Source organism: Centruroides sculpturatus, unplaced genomic scaffold (genome assembly GCF_000671375.1).
Source record: "Centruroides sculpturatus isolate CEXI.00-Female unplaced genomic scaffold, Cexi_2.0 scaffold991, whole genome shotgun sequence".
NCBI lineage: Eukaryota > Metazoa > Arthropoda > Arachnida > Scorpiones > Buthidae > Centruroides > Centruroides sculpturatus.
The window spans coordinates 268639-291002 of NW_019385208.1; the positions used below are offsets into that span (position 1 = coordinate 268639).

Genomic DNA, 22364 nt, shown 5'->3' on the forward strand with positions numbered 1-22364 from the left:
CTTGAGAAGGGGTCCTATTACTTGAATGAAGAGTCGTTTGTGTTCAGGGCTACATCTTAATCTGAATGTCTGGTCCTCTCCTTGTTAGTGAGTTTCCATATATTGTCTTCTTTTTATTTATCAAATTAAGTGCTTCTGTGAATGACTGATGGCCATCTATAACATGGTGCTCATTAGTTAGAAAAGTTGTTAGGCATTCTATCAATTTTGACAACATAATTGAAGAATTCAGGTTTGTTACAACTATTTTCATGAGTTTTTAAAAAATATATATAGAATTCAGAAGTAAAAAAACAAGATAATATTTAATATTTTGTTTTTTACTTCTGAATTCTACATATCTATTTCAATGTTATATAAGAATAAACACACTTTTTTGCAAAAAGTTTTCAGTAAATGTTTTGCTTTTATGAGAATTTCATCAAAGTTTTACAGTAGACCCCCCTATAATGCTTAGATACGTTCCACGCTAACCGAAAATTACGTTGTAGGAATGAGCCAATCGCAGCCCGATAGGTGGGAACTTTACGGACTAAGGCTGTTCGAAAGGTTTTCTTCTATAAAATTAACCGATTCTAGACTAATTCCACTCAACATTTCCAAAATACGTATAATTTTTTGGGAATAATCTGTATAAACTATGCTATAAACAAAAAATTGTAGGATTACTTACACCGTTCGACTACGCCGTTGCTTAAAGCTGGTTTTCATCGCGGAACAGCACGCGAAACGACGGCCGCAATTTCTGATAACGAATTTTTGGCGGAAAAATAACTTGACCTTTGGAGACATCATTAATATAAATAATTTTTATGGACGTTGAATAAGAAGTGTTTCTTTCACAAGAAATGTATAAAATTAGTGCTGTATTAGACTTACGGTACCTAATTTACATACTGTGCAGACGATAATAAACTCAACTTACTAGCCTAAAATCTCCGTAGCGTGTTGCCAGGCGGCAGAAAGCATATATATAATTATAATAAAGTTACAATAAATTAAGTTAATATATAATTATATATACAGTACCTAATTTATATATAATTAATATATAATTATATGTACAGTACCTAATTTATATATAATTTATATATAATACTAAACAGACGATAGCAAACTCAATTTAGCCGCTCCGTAGCGTGGCGCAGGGTCGGAGGAAAGTAGTTCGGCTGCTCATCCACTATTGGTCCAGACTCTATCAATCTTGTCGCGAAACGACGTTATAGGAGGTACGTTATACGAAAGTTGCTACAATTTTTTCGCTACGTTATAGGAATTGTCGTTATAGGAACGTACGTTATAGGGGGGTCGACTGTACATATTTGTGTACTTTATCCCTCAGTTTTACAAGAAGTTGGTTATAAATAATAATTTTTACTTACCCAAAGTTCATGAACACTTTTATTGACATTATTCAAACGTTGATAGGCAAAATAACTTGTAGAAATGTCTGTCATCTCCTCCCAAACGGGATCGATCACACTTTTTAAATAATCAGTATCGTCCAAAAGAGCATGAACACATGGGCCACATTCTAATTTAAAGAAAGAAATTTATATTGAAGTCAAATATTTGAAAACTTTTAATTAAAATTAAACTGAATAGTCAGTAATGTAAGCATATCACCCCAATTTTGACAGTTGATGCCAAAAAATATTTTATAAGAGAACTGCAGTCAACGATAAAGTGAAATAATTTAAATAATCTAAATGAATTGTATTCATTAGCTTTTTTACAAAATGCAAATGTTTTTCTTAAGTTACATCAAATTGATATAAATTAATCATTGGAAGCAAGTTGTGAAAATTGTAATAGAAATCATTAGTTTTTCTTTCTTATATTGATTTAAATATGGCTGGATGGCCAAAAAGAAACTGAACTCTATCCCTCATTACCTGGCTACTTCATTTGAGTATAAAAAAAAAAGGATTTCTTCTTCAAAGGTAGTCACTTAAACATCAAATTTATTTTAAACTCTGCTAAATAATTTCAGACACAGTAATGATTATTACTCACTGAAGGGAGTATGTTATTTGTTCTGGAATATTTAAACTGAAAAATAAAAAACATTCATTTAACTTCCAACTTACCATGACAACCAATTTTATCCACAAATGCCCAACGATAAGGACATCTGTCACATTTATCGCCAATGACTCCGGGAAGGCACTGACAAAGGCCCGTGTCGGGGTTACAGACAGCTCCCGCAGAATACTTTTCATCACAGTTACATGCTGAAAATTTATTATTCTGTTTAATTACTATTATAGTATTCATACTATATGAGTTGCCTAGTTACAAAATGTACTACACGACTTTGACCATAACAGAATTGAGGGATGTTTCTGAATCTATGGATTCAATTTTAATGATCATGCTGTTAGAAATGCCAGAGTGGATATTATACAAGTATCAATTTAAAACCTCATTTTGCATGAGAGGATTTTTTTTGTTTTTTTCTCAAAATATCAAGAAAAAACACCATATGCCATGTTTTGCAGCTAGGCCTCACATATATTCAAAACATTTAGAATTTACATATTAGCAATATTGTAAATTCCCATAACTATCAAACATTAAAACTTCTTTAAATATTTTTAGTACATAACTTGCAAACAGTCTTTTAATATACACGCTTTCATAAAATTATCATACTTTACAGGTCTTTTCAAGGCAATATAAAAATAATATTAATACAAAACTATAAGATCATGTAGTTAATTCTACTCTAGAAAAAGCAAAATTTTTCCAGTGTAAATTGATAAGCATATTTATATATGTAAGTTATTTAAAACTTTCATAGAAAATAATAATAATAATCTCGCTTACAGATGCAGCCTTCTGGTGAATATAACCAGTATCCGGGTTCGCAGATGCCACAGGTCATTCCAGTTACTCCCGGCTTGCAGTCACACTGTCCTGTTTCGAGATCACACTGCTGACTGTTCGATGCTATCTCGCAATTGCAAGGTGCACATCCCTGACATCTTGAAAATCCCCAATGATTTGGCTGAAATTTTTATTAATTACATAAGATTATTAAAGTAATAAACTAAATAAATTAACCTACACTATAGTACACTGTTTTTGTTACTTATAATTTATAGATTTCAGACTATATTTACAATGCTTAAAACATAATTTCATATATGAAGCATAGCCTGTATTGTAATCATTTGTTCCCACCTCAATAGGAAAATGAGGTATTATTATAAATCTACAATACATAAACTGAATGATCATCTACTACAAAAAAAAATCACACACATAGCACTACATAGACTGATGCAATTATCTAACCAATGGGTAACAGGATAATGCAAAAAATATGCAAATTAAAAAATAAATTTATATCTTCATTACAACTCCAGAAATCATTACAAATCTCCACTTTTCAGCAGCAGTATATATACTGATGTATAAGCAAGCAGGAGGTTAAAATGAATTCCAAAAAAGTTTTAAAAAAACAATTTACAATATACTTACTGCACATTGATCGCATTCATAGCCAATTACATTATGATGACAAACACATTCACCAGTGTTATGATTACAATAACTTGTACCACAAGAATCACAGTCACATGCTGAAAAGAAAAATATGGAATCAGTTAAAATTATCAGTTTTTTTATTGTAAATTTTAAATAATTCATATTCTACTTTTAATGTATAAATTTGTATATGTCAGTTTACGAACGTACGTTTGCAATCTTTTTGGCTTATTGCATCTCCGTAATATCCAGGAGCACAGAGTTCGCAGGCGGCACCAAAAGTATTATTTAGACATAATACGCATTCGCCGGTCACCGAATCACAACTTCCCGGAATATTAGTGTCAATGTTCCCGCTACACTGGCACGGAAGGCACTGGCTTCCACGAACTTCGGGTTGGCCGTAATATCCTGCGGCACATCTAACGTATACAAATAGTTTATTGTTTAAGTTTGGATTTGTTGCAAATATTTTAGACATAAAAAAATAATGTACTTACACTTCACATCGGGGTCCATAATAACCAGGTTTACAATTGCAACTAATTTCAAAGCCACTTGGTGAAACTTCACAACTTTCTGCAAAACTATAATTTTAAAAAATTTAAAATCTGATCATTGTATTACACCACATATTATGGTACAGTGGTGCCTTGCATTTCAAATTTAATTCATTCCAGGAAGCCATTCAAAGCATTTAAGCATCTTAAACATGGTCACCAGATCTGTCACATGTGTGTCGATTTCATGTTTCACAAAAAGTTCACTTTTTATCTCAATCATCGATACTGCAACCTCCCTCCTAGTGGATGCCATGGTTAATAAGTAGGGGAGTTATATATATAATCAAATACATCAAAAATAAAGCAAAGAAAGTGTAATGCAAGAATGTGATTAAAATAAAAACAAGGAATAACTTTGGCACACAACTTATGACATTTACACAGTGTATGTAGTTGAAACTTAGAAGCATCATTTGAACTCCAGATTAAATCTCTCTTGAATTTAACATTTAAAGTACAAGGTACCATTGTAAACCTTAAAAATATAATAACAAAACGTTTGCTTTACTGGAGTTCAATTTAATAACAGTTTTTCTCAAGTATTTTCAGGCAACAGCTACCAAGCTGATACATTTGTAAGTAGTTCTAACTTGTTCATTTATGAATTGTCATCTGGTTGTAATAAAATCTAAGATAATTGACACTCCACCTCCAACTAAGAAAATTATTTGACATGTGCCATGTCAAATAATTTTCTTAGTGATCAAGCAATTTTCTTAGTGAGGATAGCGTAGTTAGGGATAGGTTTCAATAGTCTTAGAATGTACTGTACAACAACCAAATGTTACATAAACAAGTTAGATGGCTGAGCTACTAAGCTGATTCATTTAGGTGTCTCTCAAGCAACAAGTACATTGTCAAGAAAGTGCTTGAGAAAAACTGTTATTAGAGTGAACTCCAACAAAGCAAACTTTTTGTCTCTGTGAACATCCAAATATCTACTTATCTACTTGTAATTTATTTTAAAAACTAGTTCAGATTTTAAAATAATTTTTTAAGAATGTAAAATTTTAAAATATTTACTTATTAGATTCATTAGGTTGAGGACAAGCACAGATCAAGCAATCATTTTTAGTTGCATCTCCATGATATCCGGGTGCACATAATTCACAATGGTCACCTGTAGTATGATGTCTACAGTTCTAAAATTAAAAATTCTTATTGAAATTCATATAAAATTTTAAAAAGCGTATTAATTACATTGGCCAACAAATTTTTTCACTGATTCTTAATAATTTGGGCATGCTGATTTCAAATCTGCAAATGGTTTTTTTCTCCATGCTGTAGTTTTCATACAATTCAAACTTTTACATTCCAGCACTTTATGTTATCATCATGGTATATGATAAAATTGCATAGATATGAAAATTGATTTTTTTTCAGAGCTGATCATGGCTACAAGGAGACATCCATATACAAACAACCCAGAGAGTTTCTGCTACATTTATGGATACTTCACCCTTATTTGACAAAGGCATAATATAACTTCTTTCGTGAGGAGCACTTATAAAGTGTACTTTGAACTTACTATTTGGGGACCAAGACAAGAAATGGGCCCCACATAGGGTGTTACAACTGCATGGAAATGCATGATTGGACGAAAGGGAAACGTAAGGGGTTACCTTTCGGAATTCCCGTGACCCGAAGATTACGGAAGAACACTACCAAGGGAGATGGGACAAGCATATGATGGCAGACTACTGCTGGAGCATTAAATGGGATTGTCCTGAAATATGTCACAAATGCAAGAACCCAAAACACAAATTTCTGTCTTGATCATATGCACTTGCACATAACATAGCCCCCAGTATAGGACCAAACTGGGGACTATGTTATGTGCAAGTGCAGTATAGGACCAAATGGTCCTATACTGGGGGCTGTGTAGCAATCAGTTGATGCCTGTCTGTATTTCCATTATTTTGCAACTTTATGTTTATTAATTAGCTAATTTTAAGAGATGGTTTATGACTATATGGGTTTCAGTTTGTATTACTAAAGACATTTACACTATGTTGCAATTTAATTTTTATAGCTCAGTTCATTTTGATAGTGTTTCATCAAATATCTATCCACATGCACAAAGAGGTCAATGAGTTAAAGTGTCAAAATTTCAATTTTTCATGTTTATCAATTGCAAAAAACCAGAGTTTTCTGGAAAAAAGAACCTCTGATCTGAATTTAGCACCCTCAAATTAGTTAAGAACAGGTGTTGGTCAGTGTTATTAAATTAAATAAAGTTAGCTATAACAACAAATACTTAATGAACCCATTACAAAATATAAGATTTAAAAAAAAGTCTATTGAAGTAGCAGATAGATTAGGATGATAACATGATTTAATATTTCTTAATTTGTGCTGTATAAATTATTTATTATGTTGTTTTATGAATAGTTTGTTTTTCCAATCACAAATCCAAGAAAATTTTAGTTAAGATAATATTCAAATTAAATCATCATCTGTAAGTTCCTCAGCATAAATATTGTTTTCTTTAAATAAAAGGTGCTTGTTATGTTAGTTTATTGATTTAATTTTAAATAGTTATAGAAAAACACAAAGAAAGGCTCTAATTAATTATTTAGTACGCTTAAAATTTTGATTCTTGAGGTAATCTTGTACAGTACATATATAAACAGGTGTAGATTATGAAAAGATCAAGACATTTTAAATGTTAATTCAGAAATATTAAGATTTTTAAGTCCTGATATCATTTTGAATAAACCATTCAATTTATCTTCTTGAAACCGTGTCGTGTTCTATTTCTATTGCTTATCCAACACAATGTAGTGCAACTTTAAAGGTGAAAGAAAGCCTAGTGATAGTTAAGTTGCACTACATTGTGTTGGATAAGCAATATAAACCATTCAAGTTATACTAATAGATTTGGTATTATTGGAAAGATCATGTTTCCAGACTGCAATCATAATCCTTAGCTTTTTGATTCATTCATTTTACACTATTATATCATGTTCATTTTGATAATTCAATGAAATCTGATTTAAAAGGGAGATGTTATCCAGAATAAAAGAATTTATATTAACAAAATGACATCCTCACTGGTGAATCGATATTTATTGGGCAAATTTCATAGTCTAAATTTAAACAAAATTTTATTTTTAATGATCTTATTTGTGACTGAAAGATCAAATATGTTCAATAATTAGAAACCAATGGAATCAGTATATACAATAAAGCACTAAAAATAAATATTTTCAGTTAAAAATAAGTACAAATGTACTCTTTCTACTTCCGACTTTGAGGATTCTACAGGTCAAAACCGGCAAATAAGTGACAAGAAATAAATTAAACTTTTATCATTACCATTGACTTTATTAGATTATTGACACATTCCAAATGCATTTCGCCTTTTTTTTCATTAGGCCTCTTCAGTGGATACATCAAGATATCATTTGCTGGTTATGCTTTATATCCAGCAGTTGTTCCCAGTATTCAAATTAAGTACATTTGTATATTCGGTGATGCAAAAATGTTCGACAATTTTTCTTTCTAAACAATTTTCTAATAAGATGTCAAACATTATCAGTATAATAAACAGTGAGATTGTCGGTGTTGTATACAGAATGTCATGTACATGTGGAAGCCCAAATTATTACATTGGAGAAACCGGAAGAAGATTGGAGTTGAGAGTAAAGGAACATGAGGCAGCCATTAGACTGAGAAGGACGGAATCAGCATGGTTTTTACATTGCAGAAAATTTAATTGTAATATAAATAGAAAAAATACTAAAATATTGTATAAAATAGAAAATTGTTTAGAAAGAAAAATTGTCGAACATTTTTGCATCACCAAATGTACTGTACTTAATTTGAATACTGCGATGGTTGCTGGATATAAAGTGTAACCAGCGACTGATATCTTGATGTATCCCCTGAAGAGGCCTAAGGGAAAAAATAGATGAAATGAATTTGGAATGTGTCAATAATCTAATAAAGTCAATGGTAATAATAAAAGTTTAATTTATTTGCTGGTATTGACCTGTACAATTCTCAAAGTCTGAAGTAGAGAGAGTATATTTTTACTTGTTTTTAGTGCTTTATCAAATATTTTGCATATGATAAACTTTTTGGATTCCTAACAAAGGTAAAAAAATAAAAAAAGGTGGGTTATTTTTTACCAAACTCTTTTATATAAATAATAATATATTAGTTTCCATTGGAAAACTTGTCTTTAAGAAAAGCAACTTCTTATACAGTCATTCCTTAACTATTAAGAATCATTTACTTATAATATAAATGAAGATTGTAGTATATTGGATGTATGTCTGTGTGTAGTATTAAACACTCAACAAAATGTGAAATAATATAATAACCTTAATTATTTATACCTGTTATTGTTATAATAAATTTTGGTGTGAAATTCTCAAAAATACTTTTCTCAATTTTTTCATTTTAAATGTAGTCTGATGTAATGTACCTTTTTTTTTATATACATAAAAAATGCAAAATTTTTGTGAAAATCATTGTGTAGAAGATTAAAATTTCTGTTATCACTAAATAATTTGTATTTTCTCCAAACAACTTACAAAACATTTCCCAGTTTTAACATCGCAGGATTCTGAATTTCCATTGCACTGGCATGGTACGCAAAATCCTAAGTAAGGACCCGTCTTAGATCGATAATAACCAGGAGCACATTCCTAAAAATAAATTATTCATTTAACGTCATTATCCTTATTAAAGAAATCTAAAGTAATAAAGCAACAATTTTTCAGGGATAAATACAAAAGAAGCAAACATTGTTTTATATTTATCATCAAATTATGTATACTTATATTAAAAAATTTCATCAATGAAAATAATAATATTTATTACAAAAGTCAACATTATCAAAGTTTAATTTGGAACATTATCACTTTCAAGAATCTTTTGTTTTGAAAAAAGATTCTTGATGATAGCCCTAATTTGTGGAATGAATTAGCCAACAATAGCTTATTTTTATTAGGAAAATTATTTATCTCTCATGCAAACAAAAAAGAGAAACATCCATTTATCAACATGTTCTTAGTCTGTCCAGCAGTATAATTGCTAAATGTAGTTTTCAGATTTAAATTTCATAAAACAGAGTAAGATGAAGATTTTCACTTATCAATCAATTAGAACTGAGAAATCATAAAAGAATCTTGGGATTTTTAAAAAGAAATGAGGTACTTATATTTCATAAACAAATATGAAGCCTTAAGAAAATTATTAGAACACCAAATTTAAAAATTTAGTTTCTCCAGATTAAAAAAAAAAATCATCATCTTCCATTCCTTCTGATATCCAGAGGGTGTACAGGTCAACATGGTAAAAAATATCAAACTTTTATACTATCCCCCACTTCTTTTTTCCAAACTCTTCTATCAACAAACAAATTTTTAGCCTGGATTAAAGTTAAACAGACTTTAGAGGTAAGGAATTTAATGCTATCAATCCACTTTTGTCTAGGTTGTTCCTTTGGATTTTACTTTTTGATTTTAGCTTTGAATACCTGTTTGACCAGTTGGTCTTCTCTCATTCTTTCCAAATGGCCAAACCATCTTAGATTAACCTCACTTACTCTCAAGTGAATATTTGAATATTTGTTAAGGTTTTTTATTATGATTTTGTCACTGTATCCATCTATTAACACTACTAATTTTTCTAAAACTCTCATTTCTGCTGATTCTAATTTTTGGTCAATTTCCTTATTTCTCACCCATAAGTCAATATAGGTTTAAAAACTGTGTTGTGCACAGATAGTTTTGTCTTATGACTTATTTCTTTCTTGTTCCAGATATATTTGATCAATTGGCTTAAAAAAACGTTAATATAAATATTTATCAACTGATCTTAAAGCCATTGAATTTCTGTACTTCTATTATCATAAAGAATACTTATTAGATGAAAGTTTTGAATATGATAGTCTGCTCTATATAGTTTCTATAAGTTGTTTTTTTAATCTTCTACTAATGAATGTAAGACCTTGTATTAAAATTATAAACATATTTTGAGTTAAATTAATCTGGTTTTTGCTCTAATGATGATATAACTTTTTTAAATTATAAAAAAACTAGTTTAAATATAGAATAAGAGCAACTAAATTGAATTTTAAAATATAAGATTATTGTTACTTTAACTAATATAAATATTATTCTAAAATATTTTCTTGATATCGTAGATTCTTAAAATTTACTGTCTTATGTGAAAAGAGAAAAATTGAACTTCTTCATTTAATATTTTTGAATTATTAGCATTCTGTTTTTGGAGTTTTAAATTTTAAATTTGAACATAAAAAATGAAGAATTCAAGAAAAAGCAAAATGCAGTTTCGTTTTTAAATACTTTATTTTTCATGTTCAAATTTAAAACTTCAGTTTGAAAATGGAATATTAAATGAAAAGAAGTTGAACTTCTTTATATAGAGCTGAGCGTGTTTTAAATTTTTACACACAAATAAGGAATCAGTTATTTCAGTGATAAATCAATACCATTAACAAATTTTCATATTACAAAGTAAATTCAACTGAACCAAACAGAGATTTATTCAAATCGGAGATATTTTATAATTTCTAACAATACCTTTCTTATTACCTTTAAAGATCATAAGACACTAAAGATTTAATTAAAATATCTACAAGACACAGATGCAATGATTGTAGGTACTCTACTGATTTAAAACCACAGGCAGTCACAAAGAAATTAAAATCAACCAAATTATACCACTATGTTTTGACTGTTTTTACTCTTAATTCCCCCCCTTTTTTTAACTCTTTCTGCTGTGGGCACTAAGATGGTTCTTTTAGCAAGCCCACAATGGGTCAGCTGGGTGGCAAGAAATGGTGACCGATGTATCCGGTCGGACTCTCCAAAAATTTTCCAGGAAATTTTCAACCCATCTGGATTTGATCCTGGATCCTCCAGAGCGATAGGCTGCCACCTCGACCATCTCCTAATTTTCCACTAAAATAAATAAGGAGTAGCAGCAGATACTAAAGAAAAATCTGATATTTACTAAGGTAAAAACTGAACCTATTTTATAGAGACATCAAGTGGCATGTTATCTGAACTCCCATTTCAAATTCTGATAAAACAATAAATTTAAAATCAAAAATGCTACCTCGCAAGACGTTCCTTGATAATTCGGAGGGCACTGACACTGTTCGACTCTCAAGGCTTTGGGTCCATCGGCAACGTAATTGTCGGACATAACGTCCATCACGACATTACTTAAGCTAACATTCAAACATGAAAAATTTTTCAACTTTAAACATAAAATATTAATAACTAATTTTAATACTTATAATTATCTTACGTGATAGTTATTGGTGGTTGAAAATGAGTACCACGAATAAGGAGAAGTTCCAAATTAACCAAAACCATCATCATTTGTTCTCTGCTTACTTCCCCTCCTGTTAGATGTTGAAATTCTCTCTACAAAAGTCAAGGAGATTTATCAGCAGTTTCTCATCTTAAAAAAACCTAGTCTAAACTTTTTATTATAGCTTTATGTATTGAAATATTTTATATATAAATATTGATTTTTATAATTATATCTAAAATTATTTTTTATTTCAAAATAAATAATTTCTTCTACAATTAAATCAATTTATAAATTAAGTTGTTTTATCAGCGGCATAATGAACTGCAATTCTGTATGAGAAACATGCCAAATTATTAAAATAATCAGGAGATAGATCTTTTTCATTAAAGGATTGTGTTTCTGCCATATACTTTGTAAAGAATCAAAATTATAAATTTGGTTCCAATACATAAAAATCATAAATTAGATCTTAGTAAGAATCAAGCCAAATACTTTACTTGATGTAATTATCTTAAATCATCTTAAAATTTATTACTTCAAAACCTTTAAATTTAAAAAGTTGGTTTATTGGTTTTTTTTACATACATTATAGATAATAGAAAATTTTCTCAGATCTGTCAACAAATTACACTAATTCTAATAATGCCAAAGCTGGTAACAGATCAAATTGAGTTAAAATATATAAAAATCAATAAAGATTTCAATAAAATAATAATTTTTACATTTTTTGTTATTTTTGATTAACTGCATTTGTATTAAATTTTAAAATAAACCTTAATTCTTTTGTGTTATGTATTAAGATCCAAGATTTTAAACATCAATAAATATTATCTCAGGAGATTTAATGTATGAAGAATATTTATAAAATTAATATTATTACAAAGCATAGAACAAGTAAAATGTTTGTATAGTATTGAATAATAAAGTAATATTGCTTAGAGAGCTTAAAATATTTTATTATTATTATTATTATTATTATAAAGCTATTTTAAATGCAAAAATAATTTTTTTTTTGTTGATGATCAGTAATCACATCAGTTCATTTCAATATTCATTAATGTATCAAAGTAGTAATTTAACAAATCCACCCTTCAACTAAAACATTGAACAGTAGGACAATCTTAAGCACTTTTGACAGCCCAGTTTCTTTAGACACATTATAGAACAAAAATATTAGCAACGAGCAGAAAGACCAAATCGCAGTGTGGTATGTTCATGTGCTAATATGGCCCTAATACTGTACTTCAATATATAAAAAAATAATGTTTATAGCATAATACAGTATGACCTGTTATAACTGAATGCATCAAGATAAGATTAATGATGTGACACGAAATGAAAATATTAATATAAGTTCAATTTCTTCAAATAAGTGAACTTCAATAAAGCAGATTTTTGATAAGAACTAAAATCTAACTCATTGGAGCTTGCTTATATTAAGTTCAGCCATAAAAACATGATTCATTTTTGACAATAAACTTCTTTTTTACATGTTAAATTAATTTGTATTATTACTAAATAGGATAAAAATACTAGTATTATCTCAAAACTAGACAATAAGCACATTTTTAAATGTGAATATAATTAATCAATTCTGATCAAAGCTCTCCATAAAAAAATTTTCTTCATAATTAAAACATATATTAATATATAAGATATCATATCATAAGTGAATTTTCAAAACTTATAAAATATTACATAAAAACTAGACTAATGCTAGACTTACCTCTATAATATTAACTTGAAATTCAAAAGCATCTTCACTAGGTTGTTCCACGTGATTATGAACAATAGTAATATTATTGCCCTATTTTCAAATATATGTCAAATTCAATTATATAATTAAGGAGATCTAGAAATACATTTCCAAATAAATATTGAATGTCCCTACCATTAAAATAATGTCTGGACCAATTATGCTCCCTATGATCGATTCGTGATCCTCAGTACTTAATGTGAATTGTAGATTTCCACCATATGATTTTATCTGAAATATGAAATGAAATAAGTATCAATTCAGTTATAATAATTTAACTAATAAATATTTTTCAAGTTAACTAATCTAAGACTTTCATTATACCTCCATTTTGGGAAAAATTCAATTAATACACAGATGAATAAAGAAAAGAAAGTACAGTGGTGCCTCGTATAATGTACTTAATCCATTCCAGGTGCATGTCCGTTAAGTGAAAAGTCCGTTATACGAAACGCATTTTCCCATAGAAATACAATGTTAAAACATATAATTCGTTCCACAGCATAAAATAACCATAACTGTACAATAAAAAAATAAATGAAAATGGAGCAGTCACCAATTATGCCGGGTAGGCAGATTTTGTGAGGAGGAGGTGGAGGAACACTTTCTTCACACATTCGTACAGATACAGACTTTTTACACATTGCAGCAGGTCTCTTTTTATTGTTTTTTAATCGGAGTCAGATTTAGGAGAGGCTACTGGAGCTTGCAGGGTCAACTCCTCTTGTTCCATCCTTTGTTTTTTGCCTGCTGGCTCCTTGAAAAACATGTCCAAGGTGGTCTGTTTCTCTCTCTTCTTCGACACCTGTTGGAAATGACGGGCAAGGGTGTCATTGTAGAGATCATTGATCCTGTTGGCCTCAGCTCTGTTTGGATAATGAGTGTTGGTAAACTTTTGAACCTCTCCCCATTTGACAAGGAAGTTTTTGTCAACTTTCACTCCTTCTGATAATTTCTTGCTTTGTTTCAATTTAAATCACCTTTCTGTTTTTTTAGAAGCCATGATTTGCACAACACTTGAATAAATGTAAATACCCTGCACTGAGGTGATGTACGTAATAAACAAGGGAGCAAGCCAAATCCCAACGGGAGCTCTGTACTTCAGATATACTAATAATATATTCTAATAATACTAATATATTATAAAAACAGCAGATTGTCATTGGCAACGGTAAAAAAGTGAAAACATCATTCGCACTTGTTTGCAGAAAGTTTGTTGTTCGCCTCACATAACTGCCCAATGGAAGTCCATTGTTCGCAGTGTCCGTTATTCAAGGCATACGTTATACGAGGCACCACTGTACCTGTATTGGTTTTTTACTTAAAATGTAATATTATGATTGTGGCATTAACACCAGAGGAAGCTTTACCTGTTTTACATTATTTTGTGGAGGCAGTAACCTCAAAAGGAAGGTTGTCTCCGAAAGTTTTTGTGAATTGTTAAGGACTGCTGATGGTGTGAATAGTGAAAAAGAAGGACAAAATGCAAAGTTTTTTCTTTAATAAAAATATAAATATGACTTTTACAAAGAAAAAAAGCTTTTATGATTTTAATAAAGTAAAAATCTAGCTAACCTTCACTAATTCAAAATCTGTGAACTACTATTAATGTGTACTTTTTAAAATAATGCATTTGTCAATTATATGCCCACAATTACTGAATTATTTGTAATTTAAAATAACTGCTATATAATAGGCCAAAATAATTCAGTAGTTGTTGCCGTATTATATATGTATATCAGGTTTGTAGATGTTGGTTTATGCATTTGTCGATTCTAATCTTGGCTTTAACAAGTCAAGACATGAGCGAGGAACACTTAGAAGGTAATTTTTGTTTCCCTTTCTTTTTTAAGTCCAAATTAGTAAATGTCTGTGACAAGGATGATTTTATTGCTACTTTTGCATCACAAAAGTTTATTAAAGTGTGCTCTCTGGATTACACAATACTGATTTGAGTAAAAACTTTGCCAATTCAGACTAGGTTTCCCCAATTAGTCCAAATTAGTGAAGTTTTACTGTATATTATATATAATATATTAATATATTATAGTATTACAAATTAAGCTGTATGGTAAATTGACAATGCCACATGTTTATTTTTCTCGCAATCTTAGCTTCATTGCTACACTTCTTACATCTTTAATTAGCTTTTCCTATGTTATTGTGTACTTTATATGAATTGTTGAAAGGAAATATAAGGAGAGATGATTGAATGATATCATGATTTAAAACAAGAAATTCCTTTTCTTTTGGAACCTGATCTCTTCTTGTCATAATTTACATTTAAAAAAAAAATGGAATTTGTTCAAAGTGAGAAAGATTTCAGCGAGGGATCTTAATTTATTCTTCCAATTTCATGTAAAAAAACTAACAGAACTTTTTATTGTATGGGTTAAAATTTTTATTTCTTTATATTTTATATGGTTATAAGTAGAAATCTTTAAGTGAAGTTCACTTTTCCTATCATATAAATATTGCTTTTCTTACTTGTTATGTATTAATTAAAATAAAATTCAAATTAAAAATTAAGGTGCATTTTAAAAATGTTTATTCTACAATAATCTTATTTTAGCATTCACAAAATAATAAATATTTATTTATTTAGATACATTAAATCTACTAATATCATTTAACAAAAAGAAAATCTTACCTTGTTTCCGAGATAAGTAAAAGGTGCCGAAAAATAAAATAAAGTTCCCGTTGGAAGATCATCTAATCTCGCCGTTACACTAAATGATCTTTCTTCAATTTCAACATCTGTATCTTCCATAATCAAATGATTATTACCTCTTACAACGGCACTTTTCCAATTTCTGTAATCACTTATCTAAAATATAGATTATTTAAATCATTTCAATGTTTTTAACATACATTTTGATTTACTCATAATATACCTGAGTAAATAGGAAATATGAACTATAGCATCTGTCGGTAGTTCCAAAACAGAAGCATTTGCTACATCCTGCTGGATTGTTTTCTTCTAGATAAAATGTTCCCGGTCTACACTGATCACAGAAATCTCCAAATACATTTTCCTGAAATAATTTATAAATTAATTTGATTTCATTTACAATTTTATGAAGTAATATTTCTTATACATAAGTAAGTTGTTTCAACTACCAAATTCAGAATGTTAATAATAACACAGACAATAATTACACAAACATTTATGTTATTTTGTGAAAATATTGATAATATAACTGTCAGTATTATACCCTTCCTACAATTGAACTTCAAATATCATAAAAACATCTAGCAAAGAAATATAACATGGCTAAAAAAATTAGTTGCATTAATTATCTCATCTTTTTTACTATAATTGGCTTTATTTGAACAATCATCTAGTAAAGTCTTATCACCTAACAAAATTGTACTGAATGTTATATAATTTTTAATATCTTTAAATTATGATTGCTAAATGATAATCTATAGAAACTAAGAAAAATTTTATTCATCAAAAATCATAGATAACCACTTATTTTGTCAAAAGTAATCATGTAATGAAAAGCGTGACAACTTGTTTCATTGCTTATCATCAATTTCGCTGAAAGGCACTAGCACAGGGTTACTGGGTATACCTCCTTTGATTTCCACAGTGGTTAATAAAATTTATAGAAACTAATTAAAATTTAATTGTGAGATTAGTAAATAATATAAACCAGCATTTCTCAAGCTTTTCTGGCCCGCAGACCGGTGGTGTTTTTTCAAAAAACTTTACTATATATTAAAGAATTACTACAGAAGTAAATTGTAAAATTATTATTATCATTTACTTATTATCATCATTTGTACATCATAAAATTTTTATTTATTAAATTATCATTATTTTTTTTAAAAAGAAAATTTTTAATGCAGAGCGGTAAAAATTCTCCATGGACCAGCGGTTGAGAAACACTGATATAAACAACACCTTAATATTTCCAGCAATAAATTATTTAATAAAATAATAACGTTTTTGACTATTTTTAATAGCCTTCTTCAGTTAATCAAACTCAAAAACAAAAGAATGCTAAAATAGAATGCAAGCAATACAAAAACTTTAAAAATTCAAATTCCAACGTAAAAAAAACGAAAACTTGCAAAGGTGATTTATACAGGAATAATGATAAACATAACCAAATTAATGCTGCCATAATAAAATATATGTCTATTACAAGATATTAATTACTACAAAAAATTAATTATGTGCTATGGTAAAATGATTTCCATGCAGTGGATAAACCATCTGCATCCCTACGGTTAAAACATCCCGTGCCAATGTGGGTCTTGTAGATTTCCAACTTTTCCAGATGTTTCAGCACTTGTTTGTTGCTCGTGGCCCTAATGATGGATGCTTTGGCCCAATGAACACCGACATCCTGATGCTTAGCAAAATCCGCAAGGACAGTACTATCTATGTTCTTAGTGATGGAATATTTATGCTCTTTAAGCCTCTGCTTTAATTGTCACATAGTTGCACCAACATATACAAAATACAAGTTACAGCGATGATCCTTTAAAGGTATAGAATACATCCCTGTACTAGTATTTCGGTTTTCTTTCTTCTTATCATTTCTTAATATTCTATATATCATAGGATTATGCTGATAAATCATTCTTATGTTATTCTTGTTTGAAATTTTTTTAATCATTGTGTGGAGGAAAGGAATATAACTATAGATTATCATTTACAGCTAAAATTTTATATATAAGTCAAAACAATTGGCATATTTATAATATTAGTTTTTATGTAATTATATCAGCTATTATATCGCGATTATTTTAAATTAATTACCAACTAATTTAATTAGTATAATAGCCAGATATAATCCAGTAGTTGTTTGCTTATTACATTGGATTTGTAGATGTTGGTTTATGTGTATTAGTTTTTAACTGGAATTCTGCATGAAAAGATTTCTTCTAATGAATAATTTTATCAATTGTTGTTGTTGTCGAAACCATGTTGTTATTTATGTTTGTATACTGGTACAATGAAGTGACCTTCTTTATCAACACTTCGCAAGTTTTCACTTCATTGTACCAGTATACAAACAAAAATTTTATCAATATTTAAAAAAAAAAATATTAGTCCGAACAATAATTTTGGATTATTATTCTAAAATCATTGTTTACTGTTTACATTTTTGTTCTTCATATCACTTGAAACTTTTGAATTTATATTAATGGATATTAATTCTTTTCTTTGCTGTGTTCAATCTTTCGTAAATTTTTAAAGGAAGATATTTACTTTTTTATGAATAAATAAAAATAGATAAATTAGAAAAACAATAAAACAAAAATAAGATAAATTTTTAGAAAATGATTTTACCTTACAGTGACATCTTGAGTTATCTTGGTCACAGATTTCTTCCGTAGTTCCTCGTAAATCACAACTGCACAGATGACACAAGGGAAATGCCCAATAACCTGATTTGCATCTGTCGCATGCTCTTCCAACAATATTAGATTTACATCTAAAAAACATGATTTGTTATGAAATATAAAACAAAAAGTTCTTGAAAATTTTTTAAAAGATTGACATTTCTATTAAAGCAATATGTTCTGTCGTTACTTACTCACACTGACCACTATCGAGATCGCATTGAAGATTGCCTCTATCCACTCCGAGAGGATTACAGCTACATTCCTGAATGAATGTTTGTAACAAGATTTAATATTAAAATAACAAATAAATAATGATAATTATTTAAATTTATTTACATTTAAATATTAATGTCTAATGTACAATATATAATCTTAATTAGTCCATTTTAGTATATTAATTGATATGTTTGATCACAATAAAGTCAATATAAATATTGCTTAAAATATACATCATCTACATATCCTTCAGTATTATACAGTAAATTCATATTACAACATTCTGTTTAGTGTTTATGGCAACAAAATGCTACCTCATTAATAAAATAATGAACAAAATGATTAGATAAATGTAGTTATCTTATACATATTTGTAATATTAAGTCAATTATGATAAAATTATTAAGACAATTAAAATAACATTTAACAATTGTATGTATTGTTTTACTGTAAGGAAAATATTCTCCTTAACATTTAGAAGAATCAACAAAAAACTTAAATTGTTACTAATTTTCATTATGAATGGCTTATAACAAATTTTATCTTTGGTTAATCTAAACAATAAAATTATTATTCTTAAATGTAAATCAAGCAATTTNCTTTTACTAGATATTAAAGAATTACTACAGAAGTAAATTGTAAAATTATTATCATCATTTACTTATTATCATCATTTATACATCATAAAATTTTTATTTATTAAATTATCATTATTTTTTTTAAAAAGAAAATTTTTAATGCAGAGCGGTAAAAATTCTCCATGGACCAGCGGTTGAGAAACACTGATATAAACAACACCTTAATATTTCCAGCAATAAATTATTTAATAAAATAAAAACGTTTTTGACTATTTTTAATAGCCTTCTTCAGTTAATCAAACTCAAAAACAAAAGAATGCTAAAATAGAATGCAAGCAATACAAAAACTTTAAAAATTCAAATTCCAACGTAAAAAAAACGAAAACTTGCAAAGGTGATTTATACAGGAATAATGATAAACATAACCAAATTAATGCTGCCATAATAAAATATATGTCTATTACAAGATATTAATTACTACAAAAAATTAATTATGTGCTATGGTAAAATGATTTCCATGCAGTGGATAAACCATCTGCATCCCTACGGTTAAAACATCCCGTGCCAATGTGGGTCTTGTAGATTTCCAACTTTTCCAGATGTTTCAGCACTTGTTTGTTGCTCGTGGCCCTAATGATGGATGCTTTGGCCCAATGAACACCGACATCCTGATGCTTAGCAAAATCCGCAAGGACAGTACTATCTATGTTCTTAGTGATGGAATATTTATGCTCTTTAAGCCTCTGCTTTAATTGTCACATAGTTGCACCAACATATACAAAATACAAGTTACAGCGATGATCCTTTAAAGGTATAGAATACATCCCTGTACTAGTATTTCGGTTTTCTTCCTTCTTATCATTTCTTAATATTCTATATATCATAGGATTATGCTGATAAATCATTCTTATGTTATTCTTGTTTGAAATTTTTTTAATCATTGTGTGGAGGAAAGGAATATAACTATAGATTATCATTTACAGCTAAAATTTTATATATAAGTCAAAACAATTGGCATATTTATAATATTAGTTTTTATGTAATTATATCAGCTATTATATCGCGATTATTTTAAATTAATTACCAACTAATTTAATTAGTATAATAGCCAGATATAATCCAGTAGTTGTTTGCTTATTACATTGGATTTGTAGATGTTGGTTTATGTGTATTAGTTTTTAACTGGAATTCTGCATGAAAAGATTTCTTCTAATGAATAATTTTATCAATTGTTGTTGTTGTCGAAACCATGTTGTTATTTATGTTTGTATACTGGTACAATGAAGTGACCTTCTTTATCAACACTTCGCAAGTTTTCACTTCATTGTACCAGTATACAAACAAAAATTTTATCAATATTTAAAAAAAAAAATATTAGTCCGAACAATAATTTTGGATTATTATTCTAAAATCATTGTTTACTGTTTACATTTTTGTTCTTCATATCACTTGAAACTTTTGAATTTATATTAATGGATATTAATTCTTTTCTTTGCTGTGTTCAATCTTTCGTAAATTTTTAAAGGAAGATATTTACTTTTTTATGAATAAATAAAAATAGATAAATTAGAAAAACAATAAAACAAAAATAAGATAAATTTTTAGAAAATGATTTTACCTTACAGTGACATCTTGAGTTATCTTGGTCACAGATTTCTTCCGTAGTTCCTCGTAAATCACAACTGCACAGATGACACAAGGGAAATGCCCAATAACCTGATTTGCATCTGTCGCATGCTCTTCCAACAATATTAGATTTACATCTAAAAAACATGATTTGTTACGAAATATAAAACAAAAAGTTCTTGAAAATTTTTTAAAAGATTGACATTTCTATTAAAGCAATATGTTCTGTCGTTACTTACTCACACTGACCACTATCGAGATCGCATTGAAGATTGCCTCTATCCACTCCGAGAGGATTACAGCTACATTCCTGAATGAATGTTTGTAACAAGATTTAATATTAAAATAACAAATAAATAATGATAATTATTTAAATTTATTTACATTTAAATATTAATGTCTAATGTACAATATATAATCTTAATTAGTCCATTTTAGTATATTAATTGATATGTTTGATCACAATAAAGTCAATATAAATATTGCTTAAAATATACATCATCTACATATCCTTCAGTATTATACAGTAAATTCATATTACAACATTCTGTTTAGTGTTTATGGCAACAAAATGCTACCTCATTAATAAAATAATGAACAAAATGATTAGATAAATGTAGTTATCTTATACATATTTGTAATATTAAGTCAATTATGATAAAATTATTAAGACAATTAAAATAACATTTAACAATTGTATGTATTGTTTTACTGTAAGGAAAATATTCTCCTTAACATTTAGAAGAATCAACAAAAAACTTAAATTGTTACTAATTTTCATTATGAATGGCTTATAACAAATTTTATCTTTGGTTAATCTAAACAATAAAATTATTATTCTTAAATGTAAATCAAGCAATTTTTATATTGTAAAAGAGATATTGTTTAAGTTGTAATTCCTTGTCTATTAATGTCTGGATGGATGGATGGGATGGGAGAAGCAGCGCCCCTTCCGAATGAGGATTTAATGTAATAGCAAAATTTACAAAGTGTGAGGATTGGAAAGCAGTTGTGGGGATATTATGTGGCACCCTGTTGTATCTATGGTGTACTGAAAATAGTAGATCAGAAGATCTATATATTTCTAGATCTAAAAAGGAGATTCTGGTATTTTGTTCTTCCTCCACTGTAAAGTTGATCGAAGGATATATAGAAGCTAACATTTGAATAAAATCATCTAATTCATCTACGGAGCCATTCCATGCAAGCAATATGTCATCTACATATTGTAAATACATGATTGGATAGTGGATAGCCAAAGGGGCATTGAAAATACAATACTCTATAATCCTCATGATGAGCTCTGCCAAAATGGGTGAGGGGGGAATCCATTGGCACTCCATGGATCTGTTTGTATATTTTGCCATTAAATTGAAAGTAATTGTTTTCTGTGATGAGAAAAGAGCCTTACGCAAATGTAACACATAGTGTTGCTTGCCCAAGATTGTTCTTTGAAGCAAAGACACACAA

At 28.6% G+C, this 22364-nt stretch overlaps 1 protein-coding gene and 1 long non-coding RNA gene across 3 annotated transcripts in view; one reads left to right on the top strand and one right to left on the bottom strand.

Moving 5' to 3' along the window:
• Nucleotides 1-2965, top strand: part of LOC111636132 — an 83375-nt gene extending 80410 nt beyond the window's left edge. For both annotated transcript variants that reach the window (XR_002758488.1, XR_002758489.1), the window contains one exon: nt 2832-2965. This is a non-coding gene — a long non-coding RNA (uncharacterized LOC111636132). The remainder of the gene's footprint in view (nt 1-2831) is intronic.
• Nucleotides 1-22364, bottom strand: part of LOC111636130 (laminin subunit alpha-like) — a 111944-nt gene that overhangs the window by 67640 nt on the left and 21940 nt on the right. The window contains exons 10-25 of the mRNA XM_023381308.1: nt 21134-21204; nt 20887-21031; nt 16005-16145; nt 15761-15937; nt 13246-13341; nt 13081-13161; nt 11346-11464; nt 11151-11265; nt 8597-8710; nt 5079-5197; nt 3993-4079; nt 3703-3914; nt 3487-3587; nt 2830-3010; nt 2091-2234; nt 1383-1534 (exon numbers count right to left, since the gene is read on the bottom strand). Coding sequence (XP_023237076.1) covers nt 1383-1534; nt 2091-2234; nt 2830-3010; nt 3487-3587; nt 3703-3914; nt 3993-4079; nt 5079-5197; nt 8597-8710; nt 11151-11265; nt 11346-11464; nt 13081-13161; nt 13246-13341; nt 15761-15937; nt 16005-16145; nt 20887-21031; nt 21134-21204 — 2055 coding nt within the window. The remainder of the gene's footprint in view (nt 1-1382; nt 1535-2090; nt 2235-2829; nt 3011-3486; nt 3588-3702; nt 3915-3992; nt 4080-5078; nt 5198-8596; nt 8711-11150; nt 11266-11345; nt 11465-13080; nt 13162-13245; nt 13342-15760; nt 15938-16004; nt 16146-20886; nt 21032-21133; nt 21205-22364) is intronic.